General features: G+C 43.0%; 1 protein-coding gene across 3 annotated transcripts in view; it reads right to left on the bottom strand.

Annotated features, from left to right (window-relative positions):
* Positions 1 to 16606, bottom strand: part of PAG1 (phosphoprotein membrane anchor with glycosphingolipid microdomains 1) — a 602401-nt gene that overhangs the window by 89981 nt on the left and 495814 nt on the right. For all 3 annotated transcript variants that reach the window (XM_085605365.1, XM_085605366.1, XM_085605367.1), the window contains one exon: positions 5360 to 5411. In XM_085605365.1, the coding sequence (XP_085461491.1) occupies positions 5360 to 5411 (52 nt within the window). The remainder of the gene's footprint in view (positions 1 to 5359; positions 5412 to 16606) is intronic.

Here is a 16606-nt window from a genome sequence, read left to right as displayed (position 1 = left end):
AGTGCCGGTGAGTTTGACAAATACGTGACAGATGAAGAGTCTGATTTAGCATCCTTGACGGAGCTACATTTCAGTGTGAAGAAGTGTGGAGGAGGTACAGCCAATCTAATGTATATTACGAAGCATGTGCTGGCCACGTGTGTCTGAAGAAAAGACACACAGAACGTATAAAAAGGGGGAGACTAGCAAACGGCGTGAGGACGGAAACGATAAGCTGTTCGCTGTAACCCCTGTTCACGGAAGGCAATTGTAGGCAAAGTGAAGGGTTCCAATGAACAAATTAATTATTAACCCATCCCAGAAATGAACAAGTAATAGTAAAAGTGGATATGCCCCCAGCGGCAGCAAACATTTGCGCAAACATGTGCTATTAAACACAAAGTCCTGCGGCGCCGTGCAAGTTAAACCCGTAGTTCCGGAGACAAAATTGTTCTAAAAAGAAGTTAAATGGCTGTGCGTAAGCCCAGTGCTAAAGGAAGCGTCCGAAAAAGCAGCACAGAAAAGCGAGTGGGACTTACTTATGGTGCAGTGTTGCGGGTCCTGTAGTAGGGAGCCTTCGGTGCCGGTGAATCCGTCTTGGTAGAATGGTACGCGTGTAAAATTCTGTCAGCCTATTTGTATAGAGCTGTCCGTGCGGTACTTCCGGGTATGGTCATATTGATGAAGTTCCGGTGCCCGGGTCAGGGAAATGCTTCCGGATTTATGAAAAAATGCGTGTAACGAAAAGACTAGTTTAAAGCAACACCTATTGTCGCTTCCATATTGTAGGGATTGAAGTGCCCAAGTTAGTACGAGAGAAAAGTGTTATATCCAGATAAAAATGATGCAAGTAAAAGAAAAACTCTATCAAAACGTGAATGGTGTCTAAAAATTAGCGATGATATACATGGCTAATGTTGGGAAAGACAAAGTTAGCAGACGTAAATAAGTGTGAGCTATAGGTAGCGTATGTCTTAGTACTCCTTCTTGGGGAACCTAAATAATCATGAAACCAACGGTATTTCACCGGGGTGACGGGGAATCAATCTAACAGTAAATAATCGGGAGGGGAGAGAAGAGAGAGTATTCTGGCTGGTGCAAGGTGCACGTGACTGGCTAAGAGAAAAGAGTTACACAGGTTGTCGTGACATTACAGGTTAGTGACTTTTGCTTGACAAATTGATCATGTTTCTATTAAAAGCGACATATTAACACAGTGAGAAGCAGATATGTATCGCTAGATCAGAATAGTCATTCATTTTCAAAGACATGTTAAAAACGTTGCCGTGACATCATAGGTTAATTACTTTTTCTTGACAGTTTGGTCATGTCTAAATTAAGGGCGACATATTTAGAAAAAGCAGATATGTATTGCGTAATCCTAATAGTCATTCATTTTATAGGACAAGTTAAGTGTGTTATATTGGTGAATCTGAGCCTATATTCTTGCAAGTTGTACAAACAAATGCGAGCAGAAAGAGTAGAGTAATTGAGAGTAAAGCAGAGCATAATCATGCCCACATGTCGTACAATATTGAGCGAGTATATTGTATCCTGTATAATTAAAACGTGAACTTACCAAAGAGTGATAGGGAAGTTCCGGTTAGCATACATAGCTTGAGGAAGGGCGTCCCAATACACAGGCAAATTACAGTATTCTTGGATCAAAAGGTTAGATTTAAACTAAAAATAACAGATGTTTAACATAGGTATTATAGTACAGGTGATGATTACAGAAAGTGGTGCATCTCTTTATCGCTATTGAGTCCTAGGGTGGCTGATCGAAGGGTGCAAACCCATTTGGCTTCTAATTGTCTCAGAGTAAGTTCTCTGTCGCCTCCCCTTTTCCCAGGCATAACCACATCTATGCCATGAAAACGGAATTTGGATCTGTCTACGTCATCTTTGCAGGTGTGCGAGACTAAGGCATATGTGGTATCGCCATGCAATGTTGCTCTGCGGTGTTCCTGTATGCGCAATTTAAGTTGCCTCACGGTGCTGCGCACATAGATTTTGCTACAACCACATATCAGTATATATACCACAAAGCTCGTGAGGCAGTTGATAAAGTAGTGTATCTCGTGATGTCTGCCTGTGTTGTAGCTGAAGGTAGTAGTTTTGTTACATCCTAGATGACTGATGTTGCAGCAACTGCAGGTGTAAAATCCTAGGGGTTTGTGCAGCCAGCCTTGTTTAAGAGGTTTCAGTACCGTGTAGCTAGGGCATAGGTTGTCCCTGATGGTTCTACTCTTTCTGAAAGTCATGGAAGGTTTTTGTGAGATGATGTTGTTAGCCCCCGGAGCTCCCTTAAGAAGCGACCAGTGTTTGTCAAGTATCTTGAACACTTCATGATTGAGAGTAGAATGTGTCGTAATAAAGGAGAGTCTCTCCTTACACGTGTTTCTGTCCTTGTTAGTGTTCCTGAGTATGTCCTCTCTTCTGAGTTTTTTAGCCCGGTTCCTAGCTGAGAGTATGATGTTTTGTTCATATCCTCTTTTGTGCAGTCTATCCATTGTGAGTGTAGTGTGGTTTTAAAATGTGTCATCTTCACTACAATTTCTCCGAATGCGTACCATTTCGCCATAAGGGATGGCCTTCTTGGTAGATACAGGGTGAGAGCAAGTGTAGTGTAGGATACTGTTAACTGCTGTGTCTTTCCTATAGAGCGTGCTGTGTATCCTGTTGTTATGAACATACAGTTCAAGGTCCAAAAAGTGTATGGACGATAGAGACATCTCCAGGGTAAAGGCAACGTTGAGTGTGTTGAGATTGAGAAACTTTAAGTATTGTGTAAGCTCTGGTCCAGTGCCAGTCCATATGATGATGATGTCATCAATGTAGCGGCCCCAGAACTGGATATGTCCAGTCCACTCTGATGCCGCTGGTGACCAGGCATGCGTGTGCTCCACCCACCCCATGAACAGATTCGCATACGAGGGAGCGAATTTGGATCCCATCGCATTACACTGTTCCTGTTTGTACCAGGTGTGGTTGAACAAAAAGAAGTTATTGTCCAAGATAAGGTCAATCATGGAGAACAGCATGGTATTGTGCTCAAAAAGGGTTGCCTGTCTTTTCCCAAGAAAAAAATCGGTAGCCATTTTCCCTAGCTCTTTCTTAATGCAGGTGTATAGAGAAACCACGTCCAGTGTGGCGAACCACAATCCTGTCCTCCCACTCCAAGTCTTCCAATTTATTGAGAATGTCTGTGCTGTCTCTTATGTATGACGGCAGATTGGTTTCTAGGGGCTGCAAAAAGGTGTCAACAAAATCGGACATGGCTTCAGTCATGGAGCCAATTCCGAGATGATTGGGCGTCAAGGAGGGAAGAGTTGCTTCTTATGTATCTTCGGTAGAAGATATATACATGGGTATCTGGGATTTTGGATTGAGAGGAATTTGTGTTCTGTGTCAGACAGAAGTCCAACCTCTTTCCAATGCACAAGTTGGTAATTAATCAGGTATTGGAACTGCTCTGTGTTCAGTTGGAGCGACCATCCTAAGCCCTCTACATCTGTATATCTGTGTATCCTGTTTATCCCAAGAAACCTGCTGAAAGACTGACCTTCTGTGATTGATTAATCTACTCTATGGAAAGGAGCACACTTCAAGACTTTATTAAGAATTGTACTCATCACCTCTCTGATGACTTTCTCACTAAAAGTGATGACAATGAATGTATTGGAAAGCTAGGACTTGCTTATCCTGGCGTCGGATCCTTCTGTTTCGACCCGCTCGGGTCCTCTCTCTGTCCTTCCAAGACATCCCTTAGTATTTTCTTTTTCCTCTTACCCGGCTTGTGCTCCTGTTTAGAAAAGAGAGTTCTGAAAATGCCATGGGAGGGTCGGTGAGGCCATTCGTACAATAACCAATAGTGTACTTTGAAAGAATCACACTCTAATTGGGCGTGATCAAGAAAACTTCATCTCACATTATCCCGTTGCCATTCTAAGCAACGACATCCAATAGGCTGCCATCATAACTACATTGGCAGTTACTATTGGTGGACTATACAGGCGTTGCCATGTCTTAATATGGCACCAGCTGTCACCTTTAATAGCGTCTCCCTTGGTCTTTGCATAATATTAGGCAAACCGGAGAGACCGATGTAGGTAAACAAACAGGCACGTGCTCCTTGATGTAGTAAATGTCCTGAGCAGCCCTCTGTTAGGCTGATACGAGTATGAGGTATTGTTAACTGTTTCTCTGGGGTTTTAAGATATACTCTGTTATATTAATAGGTATGATTTGAAGTACTGGAGACACTCCTGAATAGTATTACAGAGACTTGATGGATCTACTTTTCATAATGCAGCAATTTATAATCAATATTGGCATTTAATACCAACTTACCACTATTTAAAACAATAGTTCTCACAAGCAGGTTCTCAATTGGAAATGTTACTAAATAATAATAAAGTTATGCTAATAGTGTGTGACTACAGGTGCCATCTCCCCCGGCATCTTATCAGGTTATAAGGCATTCGCCCAAGTTGGGTAACTCAGGATGCATCAGAACCACAGTTTTATGTGTGTAGAGTGTTTTGTTTTGAATTGTCACTCCCGGGACCATGTGTGCTTGTTTTAGATCACTATGAATTAACTATGCCAATTTTCTCTACAATACTCACTTTGATGGTATTCCCTAGGTTGTCACCTCAATACAACTAAGGTAAGAGGTACTCATTTCACCTGCATGTAGAGGTGCTATTCTAGTTTAGGAGGGATTTCTTTTATCCCTACCTTTATTAGCCCTGATGAATGCCAGAGACCGTATGTTAGGCTAGTTCCTGGGCAGAAACATGTTGGCAGAAAGATAGATGTGAGGTGTCATAGTACCCAAAAGCATCCCCCTAGGCAGGAAAATAGATGTAAAGGCCATACTGCCCAGAAAAAATCCCCTCGTTTCTTTTAACCATACTTAGGGTACCTAATAATACAGGGATATCCTATAGGGTTACCCTAAGATATTTTTTGGCTGGATCTCTGAAATTATCCAGGAATTAAAATTTATCAAGAAGTCCCTAGTACTCACGAGGTTGAGTCCACCCTGGTAGCACCATCTTCCCAGGATGGGGTGAGGAAACCTAAGATGAAGCATAGCACATTACGTGGGAGAGGCTTCCTAATTCAGAAATGCTGGATCTGGTCTTTCAACCTAGGGTATTTAAAATGGAACACAATGTTTATCCAGTTTCTCTTGTGGTGCCCCATACTTATTGTGGTTAGATTAGTACAAGAATGCCCAATTTTAGATAGGAATGAATCCTAATTCAGCAAAACATATCAAACATGTGGAGATTAAAAACACCAGAAGTATCCAAACAAATAATTGGGACCCAATATTCTGAAATAAAATCCAGAATGGAATTTAACTTACTACATTCATCAGGTTTTCATGGTCTCCGTTCTGGTGTTTTGGCTTCTTTTCTCTTTAAAAAAGGAAACAAACAAAAGTGCATGTATCAGAATTCTGCATACACTGTGCTACTAAGAAACAAGGAAATTTGAATTAATAGGCAGATCTGAAGGGCAGATACTTAAGGATGGACAGTTACAATAAACACGGGGATGTAGGTTAATCAATAATAACAGAGGAGTGCAGGTCTATGATTTCACAATAAGCGACACAATGAGACCCACTTAAAAGCGCATGGGGTGGGCAAAGTTAGTGAAATTAGTTTGGAGCTTGGTAAAGTAATGAATATGTTTGATAGAATTAATATAGGGATAGAATTATCCACTTCAACAACTTTGCACACCCCTAAGTGATAACATACTACAAACTCTAGTTGAATAATAAAGATTAGCTAGACTATACAACAAGCCAAGCATATGATAGTGTTTTGTCACTATTTTTAGTGTAAAATGTGTCCTTGTGTCAAACATTGATAAGGGGAAACATTTGTGGTAAAATGTAGCGCAAAATGTTGGATTTGTATTTCGCATAATTTTTCCAAAATGTCACGTAATTATGAAAAAGCAAATTATGTGAATTTCACCCCCCCCCTAAATTTGACATATACAGTGGTACTCTATATGCACATAAATCACATCCTGGAGAAGCCATTCATTTAGATGCTTGTGACTGACAAACTAATATTTTAGCGAATGCACTCAGTTTGAAATGCTGGGTTCTGCTTTGGCCATTGTGACACAAACGCTTGTACACATACGTACAGACACAACACTCACATGCACACATAATATACATGTATGAAGGAGCTTGTTCACCACTTGAAGTATCTTGGCCCAGAGTAACACATGTTTACTGTTACCCAGCTCAATGGCATTCATTTTATCGACTTCAGAAGGATGAAAGGCTCAGTAGACTTACAGAAATCTGTCACCACAAGGTGAAATTCCTGCACTCACAGACACTCAAGTAGACACACAATTATGGGCACACTTGTTCACGTGCACACTCTCACATGTGCACCTACACATGTCGATATGCTTGTGCAGTACACTCACATGCATACACATACACACATTGATGTGGGCACGCATGCACACCCTCAGGTGCACACACTAACACCCACTCTTTTTTAGCCTACTAGTGGTCATACTTTATCTGCGGGGGGCAGAACAATAGCACCCTCACCGTCCCCAAGCACACTGAGGCAGGCTCAAACTGCTTGAAAGCAGCAAGGACCTGGGGGAGGCAAAAACTCCCTTGAATGCTGGGTCTATGTGCTGCAGAAATGACTAAGCAGAACATACCAGTCTTGAACTTCTTAAATTGGATGCAGACAGGATTCTGCCTTTCTGACTTTAGTCTCCTTGTAGCAGCATCCAGTCCCAGCTGCCTGTATCATGGTCAGCGCAGTGAGAGTCGACCCTAATGCCTCACAATGGGTCACAGTGACCGGGGACGACAGTGGGCAGTATGTGTTTCCAGTATTGTGAAAAGGCCTGAGACAGAGTTCTGCTATAACATCCAAATCTGTGGCCAGGAAACTAGGCAACCTATGAGCGGACCCGACCAGCCAATCAACTGTGCATGTTACCGGCAAGCAGTAAACATTGGGCATTGTTTCACCTCACACATCACCCATGAAGATACACTCCTGAATAAACACTTGGAACGAAAGCAGTACAAAACATGGACCGATTTCATTTTGCAGTATGTGGTATTCAGACTCCACGCCAGATCGTGACACTGCGCGTCGAACGCTCTCATGGATGGTTGGAACAGTTAGTCTGCTTGAGATCCCTAGAATGTTGTTCTCTAGATCCCTAGAATGCTGCTCGAGCGATTTCTAATGAATAATACAACAAAAATGCTAAACATACATGACTCCATGTGTGCATTACCACATCATTTGTGCCGACAAGGGCCAGAAACCACACCACGACAGAACCTGTGCGTACCTAACGCATACATGCCAACCCTCCCGATTCAGACAGGAGACTACCGATTTCAAGGCTAGTCACCCAACTCCCGATTCCTGCATGCAAAAACCTGATATCCCCGGAGGACTTCAGACGCTGCAACGACTGGTCATGTGCGACTCAAAATATGTATTGCCAGTAACTTGGGCCTGTAGGCAATTGCACAAAATCTTTGTCACGCTCTCTCTGCCATAGCCTTTTCTCTGTGCTCCTGACAGTTAAGGAAAAAACATACATTTGCATTTCTGATATCCGATCCTGCAGCAGCAGCACACTTGCAAGTCCCATACATGCCAATAGACCCAATGCAGGCCGCAACAGAAGTTAATGGGAGAATACATTCTCCCGATTATTATAAAAAAAATCTCCCACTTTCATCTTCCAAAATGTTGGCATGCAGTCGAGTGTCCACAATGTCTGTTGACTATGTCAGAGCAGGTGTTCAACGACAAGCACACAAAGTATGTTTGAAAGAGGACCCCGTTTGAGGCACGTGAGAGGAAGGTGGCGTACAAGTCTCATCTGTTGACAAGTGAGGTGTTGCCTTCTGCTGACTTTGTGCACGCTTAAATGCGAATACTCCTTCATTGATTATCTTGTTATGTGTTGAGCTAATAACTCGCCGGTTGGCTCGACGCGAGCAGGCAGATTTGATTTCTCCCAAAGTGTTGTGGACGACTGTAGCACTTCGCATCAGCCAGCCACATTGGTAGTGTCACCTGAGCAACGCATCAACAACTGAGCAGCATTTTTGACAGGCAAGAAGTGTGCATCACGTATCACGCATATACGTTTCCTTGGATCTGAGGTCACTACACTTTAAACCTATAAGTCACCCCTAAGGCAGGCCTTTCAATCCTAAAGGCATGGTGCTGGGTAATAGTGTGAGGGTGCCATTTTGATATATATATATTGGCCATGTGTCATTACGCGATGGCTAACTATATAGTGGCTGTGCTGAACCTGGGCATGTTTGGTATCAAACATGTTGGAATCATACCCCAACACCGTTACCGGTGTTGGAGGTATGATTTCATGCACTGGGGGGGCCGGAAGCCCCCAGTACTCCCGGTAGCAGCATTTCTGGGTCTCCCAGCAAACTAGTGCTGCTGCCGACCCCAGACACAATTCTGCCCTCCTGCTGCTGAGCAGGGGAAGGTAGAACAATAGGTTTCCTGTCACAGGGAGATGCGACCACCTCCCAGACAGGAGCTGTATTGGGGTGTGGGCGCTTGCCACTGCCACCAGACTGCTTTGAAGGGCACATTTGGAGCCCTCCTTGCAAACTGTAGTTAGAACCAGATCTGGGAGCCCTTGGCGAAACTAGAAAAAGGACATGGGAGTATCCTCCCCTCTGTCAGCCCCTCCTCTGGGAGGGATCCCTGAGTCGTCCTAACCCCTTTGTTAGGGCTTACCTGTGGGTGGGTCCTCAGATTCGTTGTGGGACAAGACTCAAGCCTGAAACCACATCACTCTTCGACCGTCTGGACACTTGGACTTCGCCTGGAACTGAGACTGCATCATGGAAGACACTTTCTGCTCCTGGTCTCGCTGTTCTGCAAGTCTTTTAAATTGTCTGTGTCTGTGGTTCAGCCAGGATCTTCAAAAGGCCTGTGGGCATCAAGGACACCCGAAGTAATCTCCTTTGGAGTGAAGGAGTCCCTTACCTGCATCTGCAGGAACTGCAACAAAGCTGACATTTCCGTTGCTCCTGACGTCCTACAGACTTTGAGAGGCTCAGCAACACAGGTGGTGGTTCTGCAAATCCCTCGAGGCCTGACCTGTCCTCTCAGCAATTTTGAGGCCAGTATCCCTTGTCGGAACCGCTGGATCGAACCTCTGTGCACTGCGTCAATGCCGTTGCCAAGGCTTGTTGGCTTTGCACTCCAGAGATCTTAGGGCTACAAGAATCTCCTGCCTCCAGCATCTCTTCCTGCCAAGATCGGCGCCCTCACTGCATCCTCTGACCGTGGGTCCTCTTCTTTGGTGAGCTGCTCTAGGTCCTCTTGTGACTCCTGTGCCTTTGGCCTGTGGCTCCTCTTGAGGGTCTCCTCTTGCTTCAGTGGGCTCCCCTGCTTGCTCAGGGCCTGCTATGACTCTCTTGCACTTGGTGAGTCCCTTACTGCTGCCAAGGCTTGTTGGTACTATCGCCTGACACAACACCCTGGTTCTTTACTTCCAACGTGGGACAGCTCGTGTACGGCGCCTGTTCTTCCTCAGCATTGCCTGGTCCTCATGTAACCAGCGACAAGGTCACCGTCATCACTCCTGCATCTTTCATCATTGGTGGTCATTGCTCGTCCGTGCCTCCTGGTCACCTCAGAGTGATGAAGACTCTGTCCCCTCTGCTTGCAGGTTCTTCTCTTCAAGAATCCACCCTTGGATTCCACCAGACTCTTGCACAGTCTTCGCTAGCGGCATCTTTTATGAAGTCCTCCATTGTGGTCCATGGCGGCTTCCGACCTCACTTCGCACCTATGCACCTGGCTTCCCTGGTGTAGGTATCCTGGTTCCTGGGGTATCCACGAATGGGGTGACGCTCACACCTTCTCTCTTCCACGGGATTTCTTCAGGGTCCACTGGGAAGGGTCCTTCTTCAGAACTGCAACCGTGACTTTCCCATTGACTTCTATTGAGCACGTGGCTGTGTTTCCACTCTGCACACAGCCTCCGTGGTGTTCCTGGATACATACCTTGGGTGGTTCCTTGGTTCCCCAGCTCTTTTGAGTCTCCTGGCTCAAGTCCCGACTTAGGTAGCAGTTCGCATTCAACTTACTTAGTTTATGGTTTGGTCTCCCCATGGAGACCAATGTTTATTGGGCTTACTTACTTCTTGCAATTGAAGTATTCTTGTGTATTTGTGTTGATATACAAATGTGTTAATGAGTGTTGTGTAATAAATAGACTTATTTTTATAACTACATTGAGTGGTTCTTTTTTTTTAGCAACACTGCATGGTTAGATCTAGTAAAAAAATTGCTTAACACTCCTGGACTAAGCCTGAAGGCTGCTCTCCACAGCTATCACTTAGAGAGCTTTCTATGGTTGTTTAAGATCACTAAAATCACCATAAGGGTTGTCTGGATTAGTGCAAGGTGCTTCACTTAAAAGTGTGTGCACCATATACTAAGCCAGCCTTCTACACAGGTGAACTGCCAATTGCATGGAATCAGTGGTTTGACGCCTTTGAAACATATCTGGGAGCAATTGACACAGCAAGGTTCAGACCTGAGCAGAAGAAAGTTTTATTGCTTCATTTTTTAGGTTTCCAAGCTGGATCCACTTTTAAACATTTGGCTGAGCTGGCGGTTGGGGAAGAGGAGGAACTGGATGAATTCCAGGATGCTGTCAAAATACTAGTCACTAGATTTGATGTTCCTCCTAGTTTGGTGGTTTTCAAACAAACATTTTTTTAAAGGGTACAAAAACACTGAGGATGTGGACATATATTTCGGTTTTACGGAAACTAGTGGTTGAGTGTCAGTTTGAACATTTAAGTGATCATCTTATAAGGGACCAGTTTATCTGTCAATCTAGTGATAGAACCCTATGCCAGAAAATGCTGTCTTTCGGTAATCCTTAACTAACAGAGTGTATTAGAATAGCTAAAAGTATTGAGACCTTGTTCAATTCAGTGAAGGAACTTCATGATAAAAGTAGTGATCAGGTCAATCCAGTTTGGTGTAATGAGGAAAAGTCTGTATCCAAGAAGAATTTATTTTCAGTCTAATGGTACTAATCAACCATATTATTTCTATTACATAATATTCCAGTCTAATACATGCTTCAGATGTGGGAATTCATCTCACAAAAAAGGGGGCAAACCATGTTGTGCCAAAAATGTATCTTGCAGTTTATACAGCAAGCTAGGGCACTTTGCTGAAGTGTGCCAAAGTTCAAAGGGTACTAAAGTTAAAGTAACAGCAGTGGCTGATGATAGCGAGGATGATCCTGAAGATCTTGTATATGAAATGCAGGATATAGTACTAGTGGTGGGTCAAAGCGAAGTGATAAGTGGTAACACATCTGATTGTATAGACCCCTATGTTGATATCCAGGTTGGAGACAAAGTGTTGCATCTGCTGGTTGATTCATACGCACGTATCACGATGATCACTGAAGAACTGTTCCATGCTATGTGGAGCGAAAAACCACTGCTACTTCCTGATCGCTTACCAGTATACTATGAAGGACGGAAAATTCATTTGGTGTGTTATTTTGAAGACATTAGGAGCTTTAAAGGAAGATAAATTTAAGACAAAATGTATGTTGCAGTCATAGGCCTAAACATCCTTGGATGGTTCAACCAAGATTTGTTTGGCGTGGTGTTGAAGCCTGTGGCCAAAGAACAGGTTTTGGTCATAAAGGACACTGACATAGTTGAAGAGTTGCTAAATCTGTACTTCAGAGTGTTTTCAGGCAAACTAGGAAAGATCAAAGTGTTCAAGCATAGATTCAAAATAAAAGAGGGAACCATACCCATAAAACATACGTTGAGAGAAGTGCCCTTTATTGTATGTGATGATCTGGAAAAAGAGTTGAAATGTTGGCAAAGAGAAGAATCATTGAACGGGCAGAGTCACTGCTCTGGCTATCTCCATTGGTAGTCACACGTAAGAGGAATGGGGAGTTGAAAGTATGTGTTGATCTTAGAGCTCCTAACAAGGAGATTTGGGTAGACTCCCATCCTTTTCCTAAGATCAATGAAATGTTGGCCTTGGTTGCTGGGGAGAACTTTTATTTTTACCAAATTTGATTTAGCTTCAGCGTACCACCAGATTGAATTGGATCCTGAATGTTACCACTACACAGCGTTTGTTTCCCCGTTGGACACCTTCCAATACTGTTGAATGCCATTTGGTTTGGAATCACAGCATCAGAGTTCCAGAGGGTCATGGTGAAACCTCTCAAGGGGATCAACAATGTTGCCATATAGTAGGATGATGTGCTGATATTTGTGCAGGATTGCCATATTCATGGTGCGCACACATAAGCAAGTACTCACACTGTTGCATTAACAGAGAGTAGTATTAAAAATAGAAAAGTGTGAGTTCTTTAAAGATAGTATTTAGTACATAGGCCATGTGATCTCTAGTTCAGGCATTAGTCCTAAAACAGGGTTGGTCAGTGCATATGGCAAGCTCCATCATCCATGGACAAAAGTGGTGTCAAAGGCTTCCTAGGTTTGTGTGAGTTTTACTCATGCTTTATCAAAGACTTTGCATCCAAGCTTAGACCGGTTTCGAATCAATTAAGGAGAGATTTTGAGTTTTGTTGAAGTGAAGAGTGTGTGACAGCTTTTGAGTGGATCAAGTCTCAATTGACGAGTGTTAAAACACTCAAACCTTATGACCCCCACACTCAAATGTGTTCTGACGAACGACGCTAGCAACCTAGGCCTAGGGGCAGTACTCACCCAAAGAGCAGGTACAGTGGAAACACAACTGGTTTTGCCTCCAGGGTACTTTGGAAGCCCAAAAGTCATTACTCTGTTATTGAAAAATAACTATTAGTGAGCTGGTGGGCCACTGAAAAATGTTGCACCTATTTGTGGGGAACCCGGTTTGTACTGCAGACTGATCACAAACCGCTAGTATTCATTCTGGGTGGAAACAATGGTAAAAACAACACACCTAGAATAGCTAGATTTTCATCTAGGTTGTTACAAAAATTCCAATTTGATATTGAGCACATACCGGGAGGAAGAAATGGTAGAGCAGACTATCTTTCTCATGTTCCCCTCAAACTGAATGTACATGACACTGAATCCTTTGACCTAGAGGATGAAATCGGTATGGTAGCTTCAGTTGAACTGGGAAAGGTATGTCCAGTCAGTATGGAAGCTAGTCACACTTGATGATATAGTACTGGGTATAGTTTCCAAATACATCATGGAGGCTTGACCTAAGGAGAAAATGCTTGAGCAAATTATACAAACATTCAGTAAAGTGGCTGAAGAACAATCTTTGGAAGATGGGTTAGTTATGAGACTAGACAAGTTGATCCCTCCCGTCAGTCTTAGACCATTGATATTGAAATGAGCACATGAAGGGCATTAGGGAGCCACGTTACCAAGCGTAGGGTGCGGTCAGCATTTTGGTGGCCACAAATGGACAACAAAGTTGACATGTTAGTCAAAGGTTGTGTTGTGTGTTCAACTAGTGATAAGGCATTGAAAATGACTAATTCCCTACTAGTTTCCATTGAACTTCCATCCGGACCATGGTTAAAAGTTGATATGTGGTAATATTATTTGTGTGGGAGGGGGCCATTGGTGCAACCGTTTAAAATGGCTAAAGGTTCCCCCCAACACAGTAGTACAGATCTCAATGCCGAGCAATGTACCGTGGTTAAACAGACTCCTGAACAGAAAAGCAGTATGCAGACTAGGTTGCAGAAGGTTCTAAATGAACCGCAACATCTGCGGAGGAGTGTACGTCAGCAGAAAATTCAGGTCAGGCACAGATGATCTTCACTATTGACAGTCGTGGTCCGTGAAGGTAAGAGCGGTGAGTCCGTGTTGGGGGGATACGACAGACTACCACGAAGAGAAATTAAATAAATACTTAATTTGCCCTTGTCGTTGCCTGTTGAAATCCCCCCTCCACCCGGCCCCACAGCCCTTACTTGCAAGGGACGCTGATGATTATTGATAAAAGATGTTCTACAGTAACTTGTATAGAAAAGTATCGGTTTCAGTATTTTTATTTTCTTTGTTACCCTGTTTGATAACATTTATATAGGATCATATTCTTTACAGACTTTTGTCTCTGTTGAGGGGTTATACTTGTATGTCTAGGGTGATGCAAAAGTGTATATTCTGTGTTCTGCATGTGTTGGGTGGTCTCATGGTTTCCTATTCTGTGCTCTGCATTTAACGGGGGTCTTTTGTTTTATTTATTGTTGACATTAGTAGTTGCACTCTCAATTAATGTATCTTTTTGTTTAGGTCTGTTCATTATTAAAAAAATACTTTTTATGTATATGAGGAGAACCAATTTAGTATTCGGACTACACCCCTGCTCTTGACACTGAGCGTGAAACGCTGCTGTGGAATGAACACTCTCTCGCGAACAGTTAGTGCCCCTGAGGTCCCGAAGCCGGGGGTATTGGTGCGCCCAGCTGCTCAGGGTAGTTTCTAATGAATAGTACAATTTAAATGTTAATCATACATGACTCCATGTGGATATGTTACTACACGCTACTTTTATTAACAACAAATGGAGCAAAATGATTTAGAATCACTCCTGATTTCTGGACCATGCAGGAAACAAATTTGTGAAAATATATATGATCCATCCAATGCTATAAAAATATTCTATGTGTGCCGTGGATTTTTTACATAGAAATCTTGATCCAGGATTACACTTGGGTAAAAAAAAATGATAAGTGATATGATTTTGCACCATTTTCCCTACTTCTTAAACAGGAAATAACCCATATCTTATACTGTAAAATGTATTGACTCCACTAATGGCTCAGTGGCTAAAACTTTATTTTGAAGGGAATTCGGTTTGCTTTATTCAATATTTCCGAAACATTAAGCATGGGGCAGCATGGATTTGCTGAATCTTTAGAAGTGGTGCAAAGCTTTATGCAGTGTGGCCCAAGTGAATATGGCACAGAGGGCAGGAAAGACTCCTTGCACCTTGGTTGGCAGACACAAAGATGATTGATTACAGAGGAAGTTTGGATGTCAGAGGAAAAGGTCAAATAGGTGACTGATGTCACTCCAATGCCAACTATAGACACCACGACTTATCTCTATCAACAGTCCCAAAACACCACTAAAATAATTTAGAGAACTATGGGGGTGATGTACAAAGATTATATTCACAAAAAAAATGGTTGCAAATGGCACACGAACGCTGTGCAATCCATTTTTGTGAACCATCCTATCTACATATAGGTACGTTCACAAAATACCGAATCGCAGGGGATGGCAGAATTAGGCAGTTTGCAACTTGCGACACCCTGTGATTGTAGCAATGAAAAGGGTGGTGGCCTGCAAGGATTAGCAGACCACCAGCCCTCTGATTGCTTTCTAAAACTGAAAACCTTTTTAGAGTAGCTAACGTCCTTAAAGAAACCCGGGCTGCTTTAAACATTTTAATAATTTTACATTTTTGTAAAACATCAATGAGGGCAAGCGGTGGTTCTCTGGGCCACTGCCTACTCCCCTGAAGCTGACAAAGGGGAAGAGGTTCAACTTGGATTTCAGTAACAGATCAATGGTTTGCCCAAAAGTGTTCTGTTGTAAAGGAAGATACAGAGTCCATCTGTACATGCAGGATACTTCTTTATTAGTAGCTTGGTTCCAGTGTAGGAGATCAGGATAGTAGGAGAAGATATATGGTAGAAAGACAGCCGCACCAGGAGCAGGCTCCTAACAGCTCAGCCTGAGTTGACTAACTGACACTCTAACACAGAGAGGCACTCAGGCATTCTATGATGTCATGGAACATTCTAGCAGAGCAGTACAGTGGAGAATAGTAGACAAGTAATTTACTACACATCCTCCTTCCTTAGGGAACAACAGCAGAAATAAAGACAAGTAAGATACCTCAATATATCACACGGGTGTAATGCATGAGGTATCAGAAATTCCACTGGCATGAACAGAAATGTGTTAAGATGCAAAAATAAGAGAAAACATTAAAATTGCAAATAACATTACTACACGCCCCATCCCCCTCCCTTAGGGAAAAACAAGCATGGCTTAGATGAAAAAGCCAATGCAACAGGGAAGGGTGGTCACCCACACAACCTCCCCACCATAAGCGGGTACACCACAGGGTAGGCACCCTGTTAAACAAAGGTGGGTGCAGACACTGACCCTTCGGGAGAAAACCACATCCCCAATAGATAGGTACAATAGGGGTTAGATTGACTCTAGATAACAGGAAGAGTGCAACCTCAACAACAAAGGTACACCAGAGAGAAAACGCTCTGGAAAGAAACAAAGGTTCCCCTGGTTAGGGTAGAAGGCATGCTGAAACTTAAAATCCGTTAGGAGTAACAGAAGAGGTCTAAACCCTAGAAAATCTTCACACTCAAAGTCCTACAAACGTGAAACCCTTGGCCACGAGTTCCATGTTCAATACCATGATGTATTAATTTAGACATTTTGAGTATATCATAATTGTGTTGCATGCCTCCAACAACTGAAAAAAGGTTTGTTTTCCTAAGCTCATTAACAATTGGGAACAAAATCTCATTATTATAGTTACTG

The sequence above is a fragment of the Triturus cristatus genome, chromosome 5_1 (genome assembly GCF_964204655.1).
Source record: "Triturus cristatus chromosome 5_1, aTriCri1.1, whole genome shotgun sequence".
NCBI classification, from domain to species: Eukaryota; Metazoa; Chordata; class Amphibia; order Caudata; family Salamandridae; genus Triturus; species Triturus cristatus.
The sequence above is the reverse complement of the archived record's forward strand: the minus strand, read 5'-3'. Positions and strand labels throughout refer to the sequence as shown.